Raw genomic sequence first — 23,233 nt, forward strand, 5'->3', positions numbered from 1 at the left:
AACAATTAGTTAACATTGCAATTGTTTATTAACAATCTACTTATCCAAAATACTTCATATAGGGCTCGTTGGATGCGGAATTACCTTAACTTTCAATTGGTAATTTTATTATTTATATATTATATTTATATTATTATTCTAAAATTCTGATTTTAAATGAAAATTGAAATCATTCAATACTCCAAATAACTTTTCAAAAAATTAATTGATGTAGCCAATTCTTGGAAACTTTGTGAGGCAAATTGACCCGAAAGTTTTGGATGCGCCAATGAACGAAATTTTTTTTGAATTTAATTATTGCCTTGCTACTTAATATACTATTTCATACGTTAAGAAATCTTTACATAATAAAATATGAACAATTGAAATAGAATATATTTTTAATTCATTCATTTGAACGTTTAGAACTTCAGGTTCATGAGACAAATAATTTACAAAAATTGTCAGTTTAAAACATTCTTAAGATTTGAACTCATAAAAAATTAAAAAGCAAGTCTAACCAAGCATTAGGTTTTAAAAATGATTAAAAAATAATTTTTTAAATTTTGCTTCATCAATGCCAATAAAGATTCAATAAATAAATCGATTATTTATATTTTTACATTAAAAAAATAGAAATCTGTTTCATTTTACATTTAAAAAATTAAAATTCGCATTTTATTAACACTTGATATAAGTCGTATTTACGAAAATACATCGAGAAACTCATGCAATTTAATATTCGAAAATTAAAAGTTAAAAAAAAAAATATTTTAATTTTTTACTAAAAAATTTTAAATACATTTTTACTTTATTGTAAAATTAACATTTTTTTCACAATTTTTTCTCAAAAATTTTTTTGATATACATGTTCTTTCAATCAGGCAAAATATAAAAATATTACTACTGCAGTCTCACAAACAAAGTAAAAAATCCCTAATAAGAAATCTATAATCTGAATGTTGAAATAAGCCGAAAAATCAGATTGTAATACATTTCGCTAAAAATCGGTATACAGGTATTTTTAGGGTTTTAGATTCAAATTTTTTCGTCAGAATGAATGTCGAGTTGACCGGTAAATCGGAAAAAGCAGGAAATTAACGGGTTTTAATAGTAATCGGGACTAAATAGTAAATATTAGTTAAAACTTAGTTTTAAAAAAATTATATGTACATATATACTTGACAATCCTAGCACAAAACATCTAACAACATGTACAAGACAATTGACAAGTGTTTACATATGAATATGCACATGTTCAACACAAGAAATTGGAAAAAGAACATGTACAAGAAAATACACATTGTCATACTCGAGATAATTTGTGGAATCGTATGTACTTCTACCTGATCACGTAAAAGATCTTAGGTTTTTAATTATAAATTTAATAAAATTGAATAAAGAATTTAAAAAAGACAGACACAACCTACAAATTCTTGGCTAAGGTTCCTTTCGACATGAAGCAAAAATTTAGTGCCAAGGTAATCAGGTATAAATCATAATTAAAAACTTAAAAAGAAATTATTGGATCGATTATAATAATGAGTGTATTGGATTAAGTACTAAGTTCGACTTCATCATTAGAATTTGAAAAGTAAATAAAATATTTAAAGATGGTGGGATAATTTCAGTTATAAGCAACGGCTAAACAAAAGCTTATACATTTTTTTTCTAAACAATACTGCATAGTTTTCACTTTTTTGTCTTACTTCCATACAAAAAAAATATCTAAATAATAATTTCAAATTTATTTACCTCCCACATGAAAAATAACAGCATCTACGATGACCCATTCCTTATCTGTCTCCTCATACCAAAGAACATCGAATTGCGGTGGGCTCAGATTGTTTTTTTTTTAATTCATTCTTGTTATCGGGATCCAATTCTCTATTCTACTGATAGGAAGAATTTCAGTAAAATTGTCATCCAGATATTGCACGTTTACAAAATTTACAAAACACATTTTTTCAGAAGTTTTTAACAGATCGAGGTGCCACGCGGTCTGATGCGGTCACTAATTCAGGACGGTTATGAAAATGCCGGTATGAAATTCGTGAACTTGCCGGTGAACACGCTTTGTAGGGGTGGTAAAAGGCATGCGCAATGATTGTGACAAATACCAGTGACCGTGGTGGAGACAATATTTCGAAAAATTTGTTTGTGGACATAAGCAGAGTATAATCTTTGACATGAAAAATGAAAAAGTAAATAACAATAAGCAAACATATTTAAATTTTTATCGAATGTTTCTTTCGACTTTGATACTCCTTGATACTCTCCTTCTGCGCAAACAAGTTTCCTGAATTTATTGTGTTTTCGGCCGTATGCATCTGAGTTTTACAAGGTAGCAATTGCGCATGTGTTTCACGAACGTGAAATTGTATGTGAATTTTTGGCGGGCAGGCTTGCTCATGATACTTTTATTGAGAGTTTTGTGGCTGTCAACATGTTTGATTCAAAGGCGCATAAATCTAATTTCTATATATAAAGAGTTTAAAAACCAATCAGTGATTAAAAAGTGTTGACAAATATCTACAAAACAAGTGAAATATCATTTAAAAAAGTTATCTTTGTAAAAAATTAAAAAAAGTGATTTTTTTATTAAGAAGATTAAAGCAATATATTTAAAATACAAAAACGGCAATTTTACGTTTGAGTATAATATATGTAGGTATATTGTAATAAATAAATACACCACGTGCGTTCATTTCTAATTTCATGTATAAATTCTTGTATTGTTAATACATAATAATAATAAAATCAATTTTAATAAATTGATATATTTTAATAAATATTTTATTGTTTCATGGATATTAAATTTAATGAAAATTTAAATTATTTTAATTTTTTGGGTTAGATTTATAAGTGTTTTAATGATTTGAGTAGTGACAGAATGTTTGAAAACATTAAAATTTTAAGCTTTGAATTAACTTTCAATTTTATTTTTTAATTTTAAAAATGAATTTCTTAGATTTAAATCAAATTTTTTTAATACTACTTTTTAAATATTTTTGTTTTTTTAATATTAGGCTGAGGTTATTTAAATGTATGCAGGACGAAAAGGTTAAAAATTCTAAATCATTTATAACATTTTGTTTCTTTTTTTTAGAAGAAATAAAGAGAAAAGTATTTTTTCGTTTTGCGAAAAATATTTTTTGGCTGTTATGAGCATTTAAAAATTTTATCCAAATAGTGATTTTTGAGCAAAACAGCTGACAAATTTTTTTCAAAACATTCAACTTTTTTCAAAAATCATTATTTTTCAATTATATCTTATTTGCTTTTACTAGTGTTTATGATTCTCTATCTTTGTAAATTAAAAATTTTTTTACAATTTTTTTTGTTATTACTATATTAAAAAAGGAATATGGATTTATCAGCTTTTAAAAAATTTCTTTTCATTTTTACTCTGATTTTATAATGTTTGTAATGATTAATTTATTTTCCATGCATTCAACTGAAATTTAATACTTTTTAAATAAAAAGAGAATAACTGTTTTGAACGGTTTTTGTGTTTAAGATTTTATTTTATTTTCTTCTTTTTGTAATTATAGTCTATTAAGTATATAATTAAATTCTGGTAATTTTTTCTTATAAAATTTTTTTATTATTTATGTTAAGTCCAAATGTTGTTATTTTTTAAAATTAGAAATTCTTTGATAATAAAATTCTTTTATTAAATACAAGAGTAACAGATCGATTCATAATGTCCGTAACACGCTATACTGAATAAAAAATAATATTGAATTGAATTTATTAAATAATATTGATTCAATACGCCGCATATTTACATATCAAAAGTAAATCTCAATTACATGGACTGATATCGAATCAATTTTACACCGCACTGATTTCAATTCAAGGATCCAGTTTTTTAATTCAATAGCAATACTATAAGTTGCGTACTATTGATTCAATAACATTTTTTATCAGTGTAAGTCTGTGTTTATTTTTTTTCCAAATGCATTTATCAGTTTTTGAAAAATTTCTCCTCAAATTAATTGCAATTTCATAATGTTTCATATTGCTTTTACTTTAAAAGAAAAATTATAATTAAGTTTTTAAGTTATAATAAATATCTCTTTTTAAAAAACTATAAAAAAATGTTACTAAAGAAACTACTAAAAAGTAAAAACTACTGGAAAATTTACCCTGTAAATTCAGATCTATACCAACATCTTATTTTCACAAATATAAAAAATATTTTAAAAAAATTTAATTGAAACATATTTTTGATTTAATTTAAGTTGATTTAAGGAAGATAAGGATTTCAGCAAAACAAAAAAAAATTTTACGAATTTTTTGATAGATTTAAAATTTTATTTTATATAGAAAATTCATTCAAACTTTTGTAGATTATTAAGTCTCATTTCAACAATATTCTGTAATTTTTGTATGAGAACATATCGACAAACAAACTTATGATAAAGCTTTTCCAAGAACATCATATTGTCAAAAAGCGTTTTGTCATTGCTGAATGAGTTTCTCAGTAGAAAATTATCTGAAAGCAAAGAATATTAAAATTTAATCAAAGTATCACCGAATCCTCCCCCCCCCTAACATTCTATGAATATAATTTTTTTCATTTTATAATTTTTTGTTATCATTTGAAATGAAAATTAATATTTCGTTTAAAGAACTTTGGAGGATGTGATAATACTTTGACTAAATTTTAATGTTAATTGATTTCAGTCATTTTTCTGTTGAGATACGTATTGAACACCAACAAATCGCTTTTTTCCAATTACATTCAAGGGAGAGGCTTTGTTACCTGATTGTTTGTCGATATTTTCTCATATAAAAATTACAAAATTTTATTGAAATGATAATTTTTTTCTCTATCCATATGTAAAAAAAATTGTCAAAAAACGTTGTTTTCGCTGAAACCCTTTCCCCCTTATAAATCATTACAGCCATGCTTTCATTTTAAAAGTATAATGTGATTTTTTGTATTTTATCTTATTTTTATAATTTTTAGGATTTATAATCAATATGTGGCAAAGAATACCTACAACTTACAAAAAATATAGCTTGCAACCAAATGCTCAGGTTCCGAGAACAACACTTTTTAGGAGACGAACTTCAGATATTGAAAATAGAAGGAAGTATGAGGTATGAATATAATGGCTTTAATTTGATTAAAAAATTATGCATATGAGATAGTCAGTATAAATATAGATAGTATTTATTAAATAATTAATTTATTAAAACTAAAAATTATTCCTGTTTATTTTTTAAAATATGATACAATTTTTAAAAAGAATAAAACCTTATAAAAGTCATTTTGCCAATATGTGGATATTTTGAAACAATCAGCATTTTCATTGTTTCAGAAAAATTTAAATAATTTATAAAATAATAAACGCTTTTTAATGTTCTTCGGCTTATTTAAAAGCTATTTTTTACGGAATGAGAATTACTTGTAAGTATTCTGCCCTACAATCTAAAAACTGCGGTAAGTGACATTTTGATCAAAAATGAGTTTTTGGTATCAATGGAACCGTAATGAAATTTGACATCTAATAAGCATTGTAGTAATTAAAAATTTCATATAGTATTTTTAATAAAAAATTAATGTTTTAGTTTGTAAAATTAGTGAAAAATGACAAATTACAGAGGAATAAGTTAGGGAAACGACTTTGCGCTTGTTAAATTTTGGAACTTGTATGCAAAACGTCACAAGATAATGTATACAAAAATGAGGAAAGTACTTTGCGCACTTTTCGTTCGGCAAAAGTATTCAAGATCATATAGGTACGTACAAATGAGAAGTTCGCATGTGCTTATGCGGAGTTCTTCCATCTATAAAGAGGTGGACTTAACCTAAGAAAAACAACGAAACAGTACGCAAACACTAAATAAGGGTCGACTTTTACCTCTTATGTTTTCTTACAACAACTTTCTCGTTAGATCCTTTCATTAATATATATTATATTATATATATTTTATAATATATTATGTATAATATTATTATTGGCATAATTGTTGGTTATATTGAATTATTGAATATTATTTAAATTTTTTCTTTCTATAATTTCCTATCAAATATAAAAAATATATAACAATTATTTTAAAAAAATATTTTTCAATTATTAACTTCTTCTTAAATAACAATTTCTTCTATTTGAAAATAAATTTCAGTTATGTAAGTTAGACATTTAAAAATTTAGTTTTTATCACACTTTTATATTTGCACAAATAGAAATATTTACATTTTTTGAACAGAAAATTTTCATTATTAACTATAAGAAATATTTATTATTCCTAATTGATAAAGTTAATAAGAAAGTAATAGAAATTAACAGCAAAACTCAGGATATTCAACTGGAATCACGTATTACAGTGTGCTATGCGTAGTTCTTCGTCTGTAACTTTAACCGAAGCTCGAAACTTTTACAGTGCAAGGTACTTTCCTCACTTTTCCAGTGGGAATTTTCTTATAAAAAACTCGCAAGTACATTTTTTACTGCAGATTGTTTAAATAATTATTTTTTTTGCAGAAATGAAAAGAGCATGTGCGTTTTATAGTAAAAACACATACTAACTTTATATAACGCTATATGAGGTAGTTTTTAGATTGTAGGGCAATATTAGTATAACATTTTGCTTTCCGGTTTCATTTTACCAGGGACTACACCCGCAGAGAAAAGTCAGGGAATTTTTTTTTGTATAAGTTGTTAGATACCCTGATAAAATAGTGTCAAGCAAAACGGAGCAAAATTCATAAAATTTACCCCTCTCCATCTCTGTCAAATTTTTCAAAAAATATAAAACGTTTTTTGGGTTTTCGTTACTTCCCATAATAATTTCTCCAATTATCAGCCAGATTCGAGATATTGAAATTTTAACTGAGGACATAGAAAAGGGCCGCATGGAAAGGTCTTATTTTGTCGGTTTTCTTGTACTTTTAGAGATATTCCCAATTAATAATTTTAATGAAAAGTATTCTATGTTTTTTAAATACATTTTCCAATTGCTAAAAAATTGTCAGTTTATTTACAATTCCTACATTTTAAATTCATATTTTAAAAGATATTTAACATAATCAATTTTATTGGATCAATTTTACGAGACTTTTCTTCAGGTAATTTTTCTGAATTATTATTATAATAATTATAATAATTAATAATTATAATAATATAATTGTATATATATATAATTTAAACATATTTTTTTTATAATTATAATTATAATAATTAATTTTATTTCGTTCCCCAGATATCATACGGAGACAATTGAAAAATTGCAAATAAGTCTAGTTTCTATTCTTTTTTTTAAATAGCTTAATAAAAAAGCACCCAAGTCAATTTTATAAAACTCTCAGCATATTAATTAAAAGTATTTTTAGAAAAAGTCCCATTTTGTCCAATCCCCTATATTTTCAAATTGGTGGAGGGAGAAGAATTTAAAACCTATTGATTTATCATTCGCAAAACGTCTTTGATTAAAAAAAATTCTCATCTGTTTAACTTTTCAGAAGAACTTGAGATATTTGCATTCCTATGTTTGAATTCGTTTATATCAAAATGAGGTTTTCGGCATTCTGAACTTTGAAATTTTGTTATTTTGTAACTTCCCAAATTTTGCAAGAAATTTACTTATAGATAAGTTCAATATTGTGTAAAAGTGGACCCTTTTTATGCGGACATCCACATATGGGTGGTTCTTCCGTGATATCGTTTTTTTCATTAAACAATAGAAAAGAAAATATCTGGTTAAAGTATGAAATATTAAATATATGTAATTCTTTGTACAACAAAATTTATATCTATACAGCGTATAAATTTTATTCAGGTGTCAATGGCATTAAGTTTGATAATTTAAGTTTTAATTATTTAATATTTACAGCAATATGCTGCAGAATTCAGATACAAATTTGAGCATCATTATGAACAATTGGAACCTACTTCGTCACGTTCAACAAATAAACATGAAATTATGGAAACAAGTTATAAGCCAATACAATTATTTAAGGTATATCTTATTTTTTCATTATTCTATTTTTTAAGTATTTAAAGTAAATATTGATGTATATGTTACGCTCAATAGCCTAAAACAGACAAGATTAAAAAAACAAACCTTTTGGCAGAAGCACTTTTGCCAAAACTAGGCGTGGATTTTTTATTTCGGCTCTTTTACGTTTTAATTGACAGAAGCTAAATTGTCATTCTAACATTTGTCAAAACTAGGTTTGACATTTTTAAAGATAACTAAAATCATTTACTTACTCAAAAAAAAATGTTCAATAGTTTAAATTAATAAAAGATAATCGTCTGATAAATAAATCCATTCGTTTTAATGTAATGTCACTTTTTATGTTTAACGTCAATAACTCCGTTAAATTTTACAGTAATCGTTCGCATATAGGTCAATCGATGCGTTTTTAAATATTCTACAAGATAGTATTGATATTTTATAGGTTAAATAAAAAATTTTATGTAAAATATTCGAATATTCGAACTTTATATGGAATAACTGTAGAATATTCGCCAATAGAACAAAAGATGCGTCTTGAAAATCTGTAAAAAAAATATATTTAGTTGTGTCAATATATTTTTAAAAATTGCAGACAAGAAACGATTATTCGAATTTTTTAAAATGTCAATAACTTTTTTGTTTTTTTTTTGACAAAAAACTTTGGTAAGTGTTTAGCTTCAATATATGTAAAAAAAATTTACAGCGAGAGCACCTATTCAGATTAAAATGATTTAAAACTTATTGTGTGTAGCCTTAAAGATTAAAAAAGAATTGAAAATTTTGTTCCAACTGACAAGACTTTTCCATTTTATTTTTACACAAAGACTGCTACAACTTCTGGTCAAATATTTATTTATGCTATATAGACAGTTCTTACTTTATACAGAAAAACCTTAATATCATATCATTAAGTGTAGAAAAGATTACTTTTGTCAAATACTAGAATGCCATTTCTAATTTTGACAATTTAAAACGTCCAATGGCCGAAATAAAACGTGGACATTTAATTTTGGCGAAAGTGATTCTACCAAAACTAAGTTTGACTTGTTTTTTCCATCACTGACTATTTTCGGCTATAACATATGTAATATGTAAATATTAAGATTGCAAATATCAATTGACTGTATGTGTAAGTACTGCATAGAAAGTTTTAAAATTAAGATGTGGTTGGGACCCTGAAAAGTTTAGCACTCAATTAAAATATAATTTTTACTCCAAAATAACTAAAACTATTCGTTCAGCTACAGGAGTACGAGATTAGTGCCAAAAGGAAAAGACGACATTCTTTTTCAGATTATAAAGATAGGATTGGGAGTTCAATAGAAGATAACTACAATGCTGCAGCAGTAATTCATTCACTGGTTGAGGCTACTGATACTTTCTATTAAGGTATATTGTTGTGTTTGTTGTGTCGACTCTTTTGCTAGGCCACCAATTCAAGGTTTTATCCAATTCAATGGTAGATATGGCTGCCCTTGGTGTTTGCATCCTGGGCAATGGATAGCAAATCCACTAAAAGATAAAGGTGGCAGTCACAAATATCCATTATTGGAAACACCTGTTGGTCTACGAAATGTAGAAGACACGCTTAAGCATATCGAACAAGCAGAGCCAAACAAACCATGTTTTGGTGTTAAAAATCCATCCGTATTAATAAATCTTAAAAACTGAACATTATTGAAGGTTTTACCCCCGATCCAATGCACATTGTGAGCAATATTGGCAAATTGTTTGCAAACATCTGGTTCGGTACTAAAAACAAGTCTTCCTTTCTCACGAAGGAACAATTGACCGAAAGAAATTTGCTAATGAAAAAAATTAAAGTTCCTCACCAAATTGGTCGTCTTACCCGTTCTTTGGACGAAAGAGAATCTTGGAAGGCCAGAGAATGGGAAAACTGGATTTTGTATTAGAGCATACCTATAATTTCCTTGTATTTGGAAGCAAAATATGTATTACATTGGCTCCTTCTAGTAGAGGCTTTACATATTCTTTCAAAAGAGGCGATCACAATCACTGAGCTTAATCGTGCTAATGAGTTATTACACAAATTTGTGGCTGATACCAAAAAACATTACACAAATAATGCGATGACGTTCAACGTTCACAAACTTTTGCATTTACCTCGAAGCGTTTACAACTGGGGTCCACTTTTCGCACATTCTGCTTATGGATTTGAATCTGCAAACGGCAACTTATTAAAAATAATCCATTCAGCCAAAGGCGTTTACCAGCTGGTTGCTCGACATATCGCGATGAATTTCAGTCATTTGTTAATAAAAAAAGCGGTTTACGACAGTTGTTCGATACAAACAAAAAATTTTTATAATTCATTGAGCAACGTCAGAGTTCGAAATACTTTAAAAACGACAGAAGCTAGATATTTTGGAAAAACTGGTAAAATCGACGGCGCATGGAGAGAAAAATTACAACTTTCTGACAATTCGCTCTCTTATTTGAAAATGGTAAAGGACGGCTGCCTTCATTTGTCCTCGGAAAAAGTAAATCAAAGATCAGATAACACGTTCGTTTTGCTTCGTAATGGTAATTATGCTCAAATTTGTAAATTTATTGCAGACAGTAAGAAGAATCAGGAATATGTATTGTAAAAATTTTAAAAACAAAAACTGCGTTCCCCAGAAATCATAAAATTTTGCATTTAGTCGAAGAAATAAATTCAGAAATTGTGCCAATTCTCGTTAATGACATCGATAAAGTCAGTGTATCAGTATATATTCCCAAGAAAGTTTGGTTCATTTGTGCGGTACCAAACTTGTTATCGTATTAAATATCGTTGGAATACGCATTGTTAAAAGTCAAAATTTTTTGCGTACAAAGTATTTATTTATTAATTTACATACACGTGATAAATTGTGATTGTTCTAAACTATGATACGTTGTAATGTAAAGCTATTAAGTATTATTAAAAAATTCTTATGTAATAATTATAATTTCATACTTTTCAGAATTTGGAAAGAAAATAGTACAGGACTTTTTGGCATTTTATGTAATGGCATGCTAGATGCAGTATGAATTTTTTGTCTAAAAAATAAATAATAAACATGTTTTTGTTCTGGAAGTTGTGCAAAATCCAGTGTTGGAACATATTTATTATTTAATGCATTTTCCTTTCCAAGAATAATCCTATAAAGTTACTTTTCTTGAACACGATCGTGTACAAGAAATTAGCAGATCATGCGAGATATGTTGCTTGTTTTTCTACCCTTCCATATACAAGTTCCTGTATATGAATTTGGTTCGGGAAAATTCAGTGAATGAAAGCACGTATGTGAAATTGTATAAATTTATATACAAGAATAAATACCCGGAAAATTTATCTCAGGGTGAACACGTTCATGTTCACGTGCATGAACAATTGTCGTTGGATTGATTATGGATTATCCATAGGGGGAATTCTAATTTTCGAAACTACACCCACGATCTTGTACATGAAACTGTGCAAGAAATAAATGTAGTTTAAAACTACATATGACCTCACACGAGAACTTGTTCTTGTTCATACATGTGCTCGGTTACTAAACTAAATTAGATCCGTGATCGCAAACGTTTTCCTGTACATGAAACTGTATAGACTTTTGATCACGTACATGAACTTGCACCAGTTCTAGAAAGTAAAAAACTTTTTGCCCAAGATCATGTACGATTTCTTGTACATTTTCACTGTTCCAAAATCAAGACTCATTTCTCGTACATAAACACGTACAGGATCAAAACGTGATCATATACATGATCTTACGTATGAAACTATACGAGAACTCGTACGAGAATTTTCAGTAGGGTCCACCCCCCCGGGTGTGTCAAAATTGTTGGCTTAGGGGCCATCGCCGTCAGCAATGCCCTAAGAATGTTATTGAAGTATTTATTTATTTATTTAGTACACGGGTTTTAAAAGAACCCTTGAAGTATAAAAATATAAAAGATATAATGAGCAAATTAACGCACCAAAGCACTCTCCTACAATAAATTGTCATTGTTTTGTGCGGTGAATAGTAAACTTCTTGAATTTGATTTGAAGGAAATCAAAGAGATTCCAAAAAAATCTATACATTCACTATATGAATTGGCTTCTCTCATAATTCTATCAAAAATATAATGTTTACCATAATTTGTACGATGGAAGTTAACGACAAATGATGAATGATATCTTAAAGATCTTGAGGGAGCCGAAAAATTGACACACTCTAACACAGCAGGATATTGAATAATGTTATTAATAATTTTAAATAAAAATAAAAGGTCGTTAAACAAAAAACGTGTCTCAATTTTTGGCAATCTCAGGTGTGCACGTAGTAGATCATAATCATGCAGATAATAATCGAAATGCAAATTTAATTGCCTAGCTGCAAAACGCAAAAATCGATTTTGTACACGCTCAAGTCTTAAAACGTAAACGCTGTAATAAGGCGACCAAATTTGTGAAGCAAACATGATGGGTGACATAACAAACGCATAGTAGAGGTACTTTAAACTACTTGGATTTTTAAATTCATGCGAATTCCGTTTAATAAAATGGAGAGCCCCAATAGCCTTCTTAACAACATTAGCTATGTGCTCATTAAAAGAGAGATTACTAGCCAGTGTTACCCCAAGGTCCCGCACACTTTCCACTCTTGAAAGGTTAATGCCATCAATGTTATAATTGTATAGAAAATTATTATCCTTCTTAGAAAAAGTTATAACAGCACATTTAGAAACATTCAAAAAAGTCTTATTAATACTACACCAATTGCAAAGATTTTTCAAGTCTTTTTGCACTTTAAGACAGTCATCTTGACATTTTACAGATAAGAAAAATTTTAAATCATCTGCAAAAAGTAGAAACGAGCAATAATTGAATATTTCCTTAATATTATTTATTTGTACTAAATATAAAAGTGGACCGAGGTGTGATCCCTGAGGCACACCAGAAGAAGTTTGGAATGAATTTGAATAAGCATCTCCAACACGCACAACCATCGATCTATCACATAAATAATTCTGAAGCCAATCAAGTAAATTTGAGTTTACGCCAAGTTGACGAAGCTTGCCAATAAGTAAAGAGTGATCTACCTTATCAAAGGCTTTCAAGAAATCAGTATATATTACATCAACTTGAAAACCCGATTCAATATTTGTTTGAGCGAGTGATTATTTGATTCGCGCCTTAATATAGGCTTTCCTTAATACGCTAGCATCTATGTTTCTTGGAAGCAAAGGGGGGATTCTGAGAATCGACACCCACTGAATGAATGAGTCTGCAAGAGTGCGAGATCGGGAAAGGTCTATATCTATAGACATATTCTAAATTAATGTATTTATTAAATTAATTAATTCAATTTAACCGTGGTTTTCTTTAATACAAACTTTAAGTTTTTAATGTGAGTGGTTTAACGGTCTCATAAACTATTAAATAAACAATAACTTTATATACAGTTAATTGAATTAGTGCCTAAATTATTTATGTGCCTTATCATTAACAACTATTTATAATAACGTTAACAATTAATCTGGCCTTTAAACATGGTCCTTCGAGCCGGATATATTGTAACGAAAAGTTATTAACTGTGTTAATTGTTTAAAAAAGTTCGTTAGAGAACATGTGCCACGTGTTTGTGATAATGTGATCCCGATCTCTTATTAGCATTAAAACTGGCCAAAATTAATCAGTTCGTATCAGTAAAGTATATTGTGTTGATTAAGACGTTTTTCTGTACTCTTTACTTAATTTATTATTGATTTTAACAATAAAAACCTCAATCCCGCCAATTTGTGACGTCGTGGCGTGGGTTTAGAAAGAGAACGAAATCGTCAGTAGAGAAGTCAAGTGGTCAATGCGCAGGGCATCATCTATCTCTTTTGGACTAAGTAGTTCATCTCTCTTGGCTGGTTCCACTTTAGCCACTCCTCCTCAACTGAGATTGCTGCTCAGGAGGGGATCATTCGCATTCGTCGTCGAGGCTGTTAACACTGGATAAGTAAATGAGAAATAAAATTCTCTTTACCAATATCATATAATTCAAACCTTAGACGAGAATTTCTAATGATGATTGTCAATTGAATGATCTTCAATTTAAGCTTACCACTACTGTTATTATTTTAATTACTAAAACTCTTGCAGATTTTTCTTTTATTTTTTGACAATTAAATTGTATTGTCTAATAATTTATAATCTTATAGTCGTATATTGACGAATTAATTTTGTTGTTTATCGTCATAATTGTTTTACTAAAATGGAAGCATTATTAATTGAAATTGAAAATACTTATCAAGCGATTTGTCGCACTGAAACTAATTTCAAAAAACTTGGTAAGGCAAATATTAATGAAACGATTGTAATGGGACGTTTAAAGTTGCTCAACGAACGATGGACAAAGGCTCAGAAATTGGATTTGAGGATGCATACTACTGCAACTGCAGAAGAAAAAGCAAAAAATGATTATTTTAAACTAACTCAATTTATTAAATTAGAGGATGCTTATTTGTCTGCGTTAGATTTTCTTAATGGTAAATTGCATGATTTAACCTCTATTTCTCATCAAGCAGTTGTAAATACTACGGATTCTTTAATTCATGGTGAAACAATGCGTGTCAAACTACCCCAAGTAAGTTTACCTGAATTTTCGGGAAAGTATAATGACTGGGAAAATTTTCGACATTTATTTAAAGCCCTTATAATACAAAACGAAAATTTAGAAAATGTTACGCGTTTAAATTATTTAAAAACTACCTTAAAAGGGGAAGCAGCACAATTATTAAAACATATTCCAATTACGAATGCAAATTTTCTAAATGCTTGGGACATTTTAATAAAGCGATACGATAACCAAAGAGCTTTAATATATGCTCATATTCAATCGTTCATGGAAATTGCTCGGGTTAACAATCATTCGGTAGAAAATTTAAAATTGTTGCATGATACGACAAATGAAGCGTTAGCTGCTCTTAAAAATTTGGGTCGACCAGTTTCTGAGTAGAGTGACTTACTAATTTTTATAGTCACTAGTAAAATTGATTCTCCGTCACTTAAGGAATGGGAGATGCAGTTAGGATCCAGTACAGAATATCCTACTTATGAAAAGTTAGATGAATTTTTAACTACTAGAATAAGAGCTTTGAAAGCTATACAAGCTACTAAAATTACTTCTGAAAATTTAAAAAGTTCTAAATCAAGTACAGTAAAGGGTCACACTGCCTCTGTCATTTCTAAGTGTCCTTTGTGTAAAGAGTACCATAATTTATATAAATGTTCTCAAGTTAAGTCACTCTCTGTTGATCGCCGTAAAGAAATAGCACAAAATAACCATTGTTGTTTTAATTGTTTAATCCCCCGTCATAAGCCTTATTCTTGTGTGAGTAAATTTACTTGTGCCAAATGTCGTCGAAAACATAATACGCTTTTACATCATGATAATAGAGTTGATTCAAGTCAGGCGTGTTCGTCTCAAACGAGCTTACAATCAAGTGTGATTGATCAAGAAAATTCGAGTCAATCGGTTAACGTGAATCATGTCTCGAAAACTGATAAAAATGAAGTTTTTAATTTGAATAAACATGATAACGAAATAGTTAGCACACTTTTAGCTACGGCTCTGGTGGAAGTACAGGTTGACAACGGGAAATTACGAAAATTTAAAGTACTCTTGGATCAGGGATCTGAATCTTGCTTGTTTCGGAAAGAGCCGTAAGGACTTTGAATCCGCGTTTTGAAAAAATAAATGCTCTTGTTTTTGGTGTGGGTGTGAACTCAATCGGTTGTATAAAGAAATTAGCTGAATTTAAATTCCTTCCAAAGGAACCGGGTTGTAAGGCTTTAACTGTACGAGCCTTAGTATTGCCGAGGTTAACTGCGTACCATCCTCCCGCGAAGCCTAAAAATTATAATGAAATAAAAATGTTTTCACTTGCGGATCCGAATCTTTTTGAGGATTCACCGATTGATTTCATATTGGGCGCGGATAAATTGGGATCGTGTTTGCTACCGGGTCTAAAACAAGGTATAGCAGGTAATTTAACAGCGCAATCGACAATATTTGGTTGGGTTCTTTCGGGTCCAATTCATGGTATCTCTTCTTTTTTAATGTATTCTCCATCAGTACATAATAGTGTTTCCATAGAAACCTTGCATGATAACCTGGAAAAATTTTGGCAGCTAGAAGAACTTCCAACCACATCCTCTCTAACAGAGGAGCAAAAAAACTGTGAGCAACATTTTATTGATACACATCAAAGATTGGTTACTGGTCGGTACATGGTTCGTTTACCGTTTCAGGAAGGTCCGCCCATAAACATTGGAAGTTCTCTCACTAAATGTCGAATAGTTCTAAATCGAGTTTTGCAAAGGTTATCAAAGGATCCTGCTCATTTGGAGCAGTATAAGACATTTATGGGTGAATATGAGAGTTTGGGTCATATGAGATTAACCAAAATCGAGGATTCTTCTGATAGAAAGCAGATTGTTTATTTGCCTCATCATTGTGTAGTTCGAGAGTCGAGTACCACTACTAAATTGCGAGTAGTTTTTAACGCCTCGAGTTTGACCTCAAATAACACCTCTTTAAACTCTCATCTTCACATAGGTCCACCTTTGTTGAACGATTTGGTCTCAATTTTGCTACTTTGGAGGGAGCATAAGTATGTTTACGTTACAGATGTTGCAAAGATGTTTCGACAAATTCTGATTGATCCCAGAGATCTTGACTATCAACGGATCCTGTGGAAAAATGATCGAGAAGAGTTGGTCGCTTATCAAATATTAACTGTTACATATGGAACTTCTTGTGCCCCCTACCTTGCAAATAGAGTCATAAAGCAATTAATAGTAGATGAAGGTTATAAGTTTCCTCTTGCACAATTGGTACTAGAGGGAACTATTTATGTTGATGACGTGTTTATTGGGGCTGATGACCTGGGTACCGCAAACCAAACCAGGGAACAAGTCTCTGACCTTATGGAGAGTGGGGAATTTCATTTGCGCAAATGGGCCTCTAATAATGCTGGTTTACTAAGAAATTGTGCCGTTGGCAGTCATGAGAGAGCTCTAGAATTTTCCTCCCCAGGAGATGCTCATTTGAAAGTGCTAGGTTTGAAATGGGACCCAGTCGATGATTCTTTTTGTTTTGAGGTTGAGTTGGACTTAATTGATATTCCTACAAAACGAGTAGTGTTGTCATGCATTTCAAAGTTATATGATCCTCTGGGCTGGCTCACTCCAGTAGTAGTAAAGGCTAAACTTTTAATGCAGGAATTGTGGTTGCGAAAAATTAGTTGGGACGAAAAATTACCTCAAGACTTGTTATCTCAATGGTTCGAATATTATAATGATCTAGTAAATTTAGAGGCTTTAAAAATCCCAAGATGGATAGGTTCGATCTCTTCCGATTCACGTTATGAGTTACATGGATTTGCGGACGCTTCTAATAAAGCATATGCGGCGAATGTTTACTTGTGTGTTTTGGATGCTAAAAATGAAGTATATATTACTTTATTAATTTCGAAGTCTAAAGTTGCCCCAATAACGCCGGTGAGCATTCCTCGATTGGAGTTGTGTGCGGCTGTATTGTTGGCTCGAATCATGAAATTTGTGACATACACAATGAAATTTATGTCAGTACCACAATACTGTCACACAGACTCCAGTGTAGTGCTAGCATGGCTTCGTAAACATCCTTTAACTTGGAAGACCTTTGTGGCCAATCGTGTTGCTTTAATCCACGAATTGGTACCAGAGGCACATTGGCTTCATGTTGATTCCAAGGATAATTCCGCAGATTGTGCTTCTCGTGGCTTACTTTCAAGAGAAATCATTGATCATGCCTTGTGGTGGAAGGGTCCTACATGGCTTTCGGATTCAACTACTGTTTGGATAGAAAATTCCGAATCGGAAATTATTACAACCGAATTGGAATCAAAATCTACTAAGTTGAGTTGTAATTTTATTGAAACAATAAATGATAATGATCTTATCAACAGGTTTTCTTCTTGGCCTAAATTGTTAAGAATCGCAACCTTGTGCTTACGTTTTATTAAAAATTGTAAATTTCGTAATGACTCAAAACCTTTGCATAATTATACCATTGAAATTAATCAAACACGATTATTGTTAATTAAATTAGTTCAAGGTCAATTTTTTGATTCGGAATTACGGGATCTTATTAAATCTAAAAGCATTTCGAAAACGTCTTCTCTGCGATCATTATGTCCTTTTTTGGATAGTGAAGAAATTCTACGCGTAAGTGGGAGACTTCGTAATGCCCCTATCGCATATAATGAAAAGCACCCTATAATATTACCTCGCCATAAGATCAGTGAATTAATAGCTGCCCATGCTCATTTAACAAGTCTGCATGGAGGAATTAATTTGACGTTACATACCATGAGACAGAATTATTGTGTCATGGGAGTTCGTTCTTTGATTAAAAATATAATTAACCATTGTGTGATTTGCATTCGAGAAAAGGCGGTAGTTGTACAACAGCTAATGAGCGATCTTCCAGAGTTTAGAGTGAGCCCTAGTCGTCCCTTTTGCCACACTGGGGTTGATTATGCTCGGCCCTTTGATGTAAAATTAAATTCAGGAAGAGGATACAAAAGTATAAAAACTTACATAGCACTATTCATTTGTTGTTCGTCACGTGCTATTCATTTAGAATTGGTTTCCGACCATACATCTTTGGCCTTTTTAACCGCATTTCAACGTTTTGTATCTAGGCGTGGAATACCGTCAAATCTTTATAGTGATAATGGTACTACATTTGTAGGAGCCAATAATGAACTAAAAAGATGTATTAGTAAATTACGTAATGATGTCGAGTTGCATAAGCGATTGAATTTCCAAGGAACGGAATGGAAATTTATTCCTCCTTCTGCTCCTCATTTTGGGGGTTTGTGGGAGGCAGGAGTAAAAAGTGTAAAACACCATTTAAGAAGAATTGTTGGTAACCATAAATTAACATTTGAAGAGTTTTACACTTTGCTTGTCCGCATTGAAGCTAATTTGAATTCACGTCCCATTGCGCCTCTTTCCGATAGCTTTGACGACTTTTCGTATTTAACTCCGGGACATTTACTCATTGGTGCACCTATTACTGCTGTACCAGAGCCGTCGTTAGAGTTCACACCAGAAAATCGTTTAAATCAGTGGGGAATTATTCAAAAAATTTCGGAAATTTTTTAGAGGCAATGGAACATTGATTATTTACATTGCTTACAAAAACGATATAAATGGTCAGAATTGAAGCCAAATCTCAGTGTTGGGGACATGGTTCTTGTTAAGCATGATAATCTTCCACCTTCTCAATGGTTACTTGGTCGCGTCTTAAAATGTTATGAAGGTAAAAATAATTGTATTAGGGTAGTGAGAGTAAAAACAGCTAATTCCGAATTCGATCGTCCTATCTCTAAGCTTTGTCTGCTTCCTATTAAAACCAGTACTGATAAAAATGGTTTAGAATGTTAATTTAAGTTTTATCTTTGTTTTTTTTGGCTTGTTTATTGTAAAGGAAAGAAGCTGTGATATCTTGTAATTAATGTGTGTTTCTTTATTATTATTTCATGGCGGGCGGTTAAACCACAATTTTAATTTTTTCTTCAATTTCGTGAAATACGAGGCGAGCGGTATGTTTGAGCGAGTGATTATTTGATTCGCGCCTTAATATAGGCTTTCCTTAATACGCTAGCATCTATGTTTCTTGGAAGCAAAGGGGGGATTCTGAGAATCGACACCCACTGAATGAATGAGTCTGCAAGAGTGCGAGATCGGGAAAGGTCTATATCTATAGACATATTCTAAATTAATGTATTTATTAAATTAATTAATTCAATTTAACCGTGGTTTTCTTTAATACAAACTTTAAGTCTTTAATGAAATTAAATAAACAATAACTTTATATACTGTTAATTGAATTAGTGCCTAAATTATTTATGTGCCTTATCATTAACAACTATTTATAATAACGTTAACAATTAAACTGGCCTTTAAGCATGTTCCTTCGAGCCGGATATATTGTAACGAAAAGTTATTAACTGTGTTAATTGTTTAAGAAAGTTCGTTAGAGAACATGTGCCACGTGTTTGTGATAATGTGATCCCAATTATTATTCATCGTTATTTTTAACGTCAACAAAACATAAATAAAATTAAAGTAACAAATTAATAATTATTTTTTATTTCCTTTATTTTTATTTTGTAATTAAAATTAAAATAACAACTTAAAAAAAATAAAATAAAGGAAATAAAAAATAATTATTAATTTATTACTTTAATGTTATTTACGTTTTGTTGAACGTTGATTTTCTGCGAGGAAGCATAATGTTCGTGAAATGAACATCACAGTTATGTAATATAAATGTCCACCCCTTCTTGTTTTTATAAATAGGTATATTTTATCAATAAAGTTGCAAATTCCTGGACCATGGCCGGAATGTGGCGAACTTTAGAGGAAAGATAAAATCGTAAATATATTTTATCAAAAAAAATTTTCAAATTTGTGGATCGTGACTGGAAGCTGACTATTTAGATTCAATTTCTTATCTGCTTTATTTTAATATATATTTATTTTGTTAACTTTTAATTATTTTGTTAATTTATGTAACGATTTTTATTTTATAATTTTGTATTGCTTTAATTTTCTTCAAATAACTTAATTGTTACAATTATATTGTATAAAATATAAAATCTCTAGATCTTGGTCAGAAACTGGAGAATTATAGAGTAAGGAAAAATATTCATTTTAATCAAAGAAATTTTCTCATTAAAATTTTGAAATCGTGGATTATGGTCTGAAGTTTCTGAAGTATGAACTTATTAATTATCCTCTTCTTTACTACTTTCGTCATTATCATCAATTTTTCCCCGCTGCTATTTTCTTCATCTGTACTCTCTTTTTCGCTATTTTCATCAATTTCTTTACCTCCTCTAATGTCTCCATCACTTTTTTCACAATCATTTTTACTCTCTTTTTCATTTTTATCTTTTCTATCAATCGCTATTTTATTTTTTTTCATCTGATTTTGATTTATGGACACTTTTTTTGAGTGTTTTTTAATATTTTCATCTTTAGGGTTTCTTAACGTTGCGCATGTATTATCAATTAATTTTGTTAAATCTTTTTCTGTAAATGGTTTATCGTTTGTTTTCTTTCTTTGTACGTATGCTAAAAATATTAACCATTTTTTATTATAATTTTTGTTTTTAGCATTAATAAGTGATTATGAATTAGATTGAATTACTATTTTGTGAAGAGGTTTAAAATATTATAAGTATGTGTATAATATAAAATATAATATAATATATTATATTTGAAATTGGTTAAAAAAAGAGTGACAAAACAAACTAACAATTTCAAAGTGTTTTATAATGATTAATTTAAAAAAATATAATAACTTTTGCATATCAGTCCATAAGTATATCGGGATATTTTCCTAAAGATATAGGAAACACTTCAATTTTACTTACAAAGAATTGCTAAACGTATATTTTCTGGAACAGCTGTTTTATTTCTGCTTCGCCCCAATGCGCACATTGATTTTAAATTTTCTGTCCCTATTAACTCAATTAATATCGAGCGCGCCAAATCATTCGGTTTATTTTTATATATATTAATCATTATTAATTTTGATGTTTTTAAAAGTACGTTGATGCCTTTTTTAATTGAGTGTTTCGCTTAGTTATTGTAGAAGTTACTGAATGCTAAAAAATATTTTTCATTACACATGCATGATTTAGTCAGTTTTACGCCCCACCAAGCGAGCTTAACTCCAGCTTATCGAGCGGCGTGCGCGGAATACTAATCGGGATGTCGTTGGCGATTATCTTCATATATTCTTCAAGTTGAGTTTAATATTTTCATCAAAAGTTCTCAAAATTATTAAATAATCGTAAAAATTACGAGTTCTGATAGTGAAACATTTAAAGATGACATTTAATATTTTTGTTTTGCACCGACTTAAAAACCTGAAGTTTAAACTCGCTCAACGGGGCACAAAACTGGCGAAATCGTGCATTCGTGATAAAAAATATGTTGCGTGACATGGGGAAGGACCGATTTACGGAGACAACTGAATTTTTAGCACTTGTCGAGTACTGCGACCCAAGTAGCACGATATATCAACCAGTTGTCACGGTGATATCACTGGGGAATGTCACCGTGACATCAGGAAAATGTCAAAATGTCCGCCTTACGGTGATATCACACGGTGACATCGAGGTGATATCATGGTGACATCAAGGTGATATCACAGTCATATCACGGTGATATCATGTTGATATTTTACAGGGATTTAAAATTTTTTAAAAATTATTATTATTTATTTTTTTTTATTATTTTTTTTATTTCTTATTATTTTTTAAATTATTAAAAAATTTAAGTCCCTGTAAAATATCAACATGATATCACGGTGATATCACCATGATATCACCGTGATATGACTGTGATATCACCTGGATGTCAAAATGATATCACCTCGATGTCACCGTGTGATATCACCGTAAGGCGGACATTTTGACATTTTCCTGATGTCACGGTGACATTCCCCAGTGATATCACCGTGACATCTAGTTGATATATCGTGCTACTTGGGGAATCACACAGCCTTCACCCTTGCGCCTTCGGCGCTTGGGCTACGGCTTCGTTCATCTCAGTTGTTAGAAAACCTGTGCGACTATAATATTGTTTATGTAACTTATGCATATTATACGTCTTTTATTAACGTACTGTTCAGATTACGGAGAGGTACTGAAATCATAGCTAGTAGAAGGGATAATCGAAGAGGTAGAAGAAGGGAATTTAGATCAAGAATGTCATTATTTACCTCATCGACCGGTTTTTAAAGAAAATAGTACGACCAAGATTAGGCCAGTCTTCGATGCGTCAATGCATAAAAAAGGATATCCATCTCTTAATCAGTGTTTAGAGACAGGGCCTAATATGATAGAACTTGTACCTGATTCAATAAATAGATTTCGTGAAGAGAAATTTGAAGTTATATCGGACATAAAAAGAGTTTCTTTGCAAATGGGGAATTATTGTGAAGACAGAGATTTTCTTCGATTTTTGTGGATAGAGAAGGACAGAGTAACTGTTTGTAGACATTGCCGAGTTGTCTTCGGCTTGTCTTGCAGTCCTTTCCTTCTAGCAACGGCAATTGAATTGCTTTTAGAAAAAGCTTTATTAGAAGCTAATAAAAGTAATGAATTGTTGTGGTCGAAAAATTCTGAAAACAAATTTAAAAAATCGTTTTATGCCGATAACTGCATAATAAATGTCAAATCTACTAATATT

At 30.1% G+C, this 23,233-nt stretch overlaps 1 protein-coding gene across 1 annotated transcript; it reads left to right on the forward strand.

Moving 5' to 3' along the window:
- The first annotated feature begins 4,971 nt into the window (after positions 1-4,971).
- Positions 4,972-19,129, forward strand: LOC127278507 (uncharacterized). Its single transcript, XM_051300241.1, has 6 exons — positions 4,972-5,091; positions 7,828-7,953; positions 9,198-9,302; positions 9,346-9,603; positions 14,985-15,554; positions 15,749-19,129. Exons 1-6 carry the CDS (start codon positions 4,972-4,974, stop codon positions 19,127-19,129), a joined length of 4,560 nt encoding a protein of 1,519 aa, XP_051156198.1.
- The last annotated feature ends 4,104 nt before the right edge of the window (positions 19,130-23,233 follow it).

Source organism: Leptopilina boulardi, unplaced genomic scaffold (assembly GCF_019393585.1).
Source record: "Leptopilina boulardi isolate dan_hultmark-lab unplaced genomic scaffold, ZJU_Lbou_2.1 LbouV2_204, whole genome shotgun sequence".
In the NCBI taxonomy this organism is placed as follows: Eukaryota; Metazoa; Arthropoda; class Insecta; order Hymenoptera; family Figitidae; genus Leptopilina; species Leptopilina boulardi.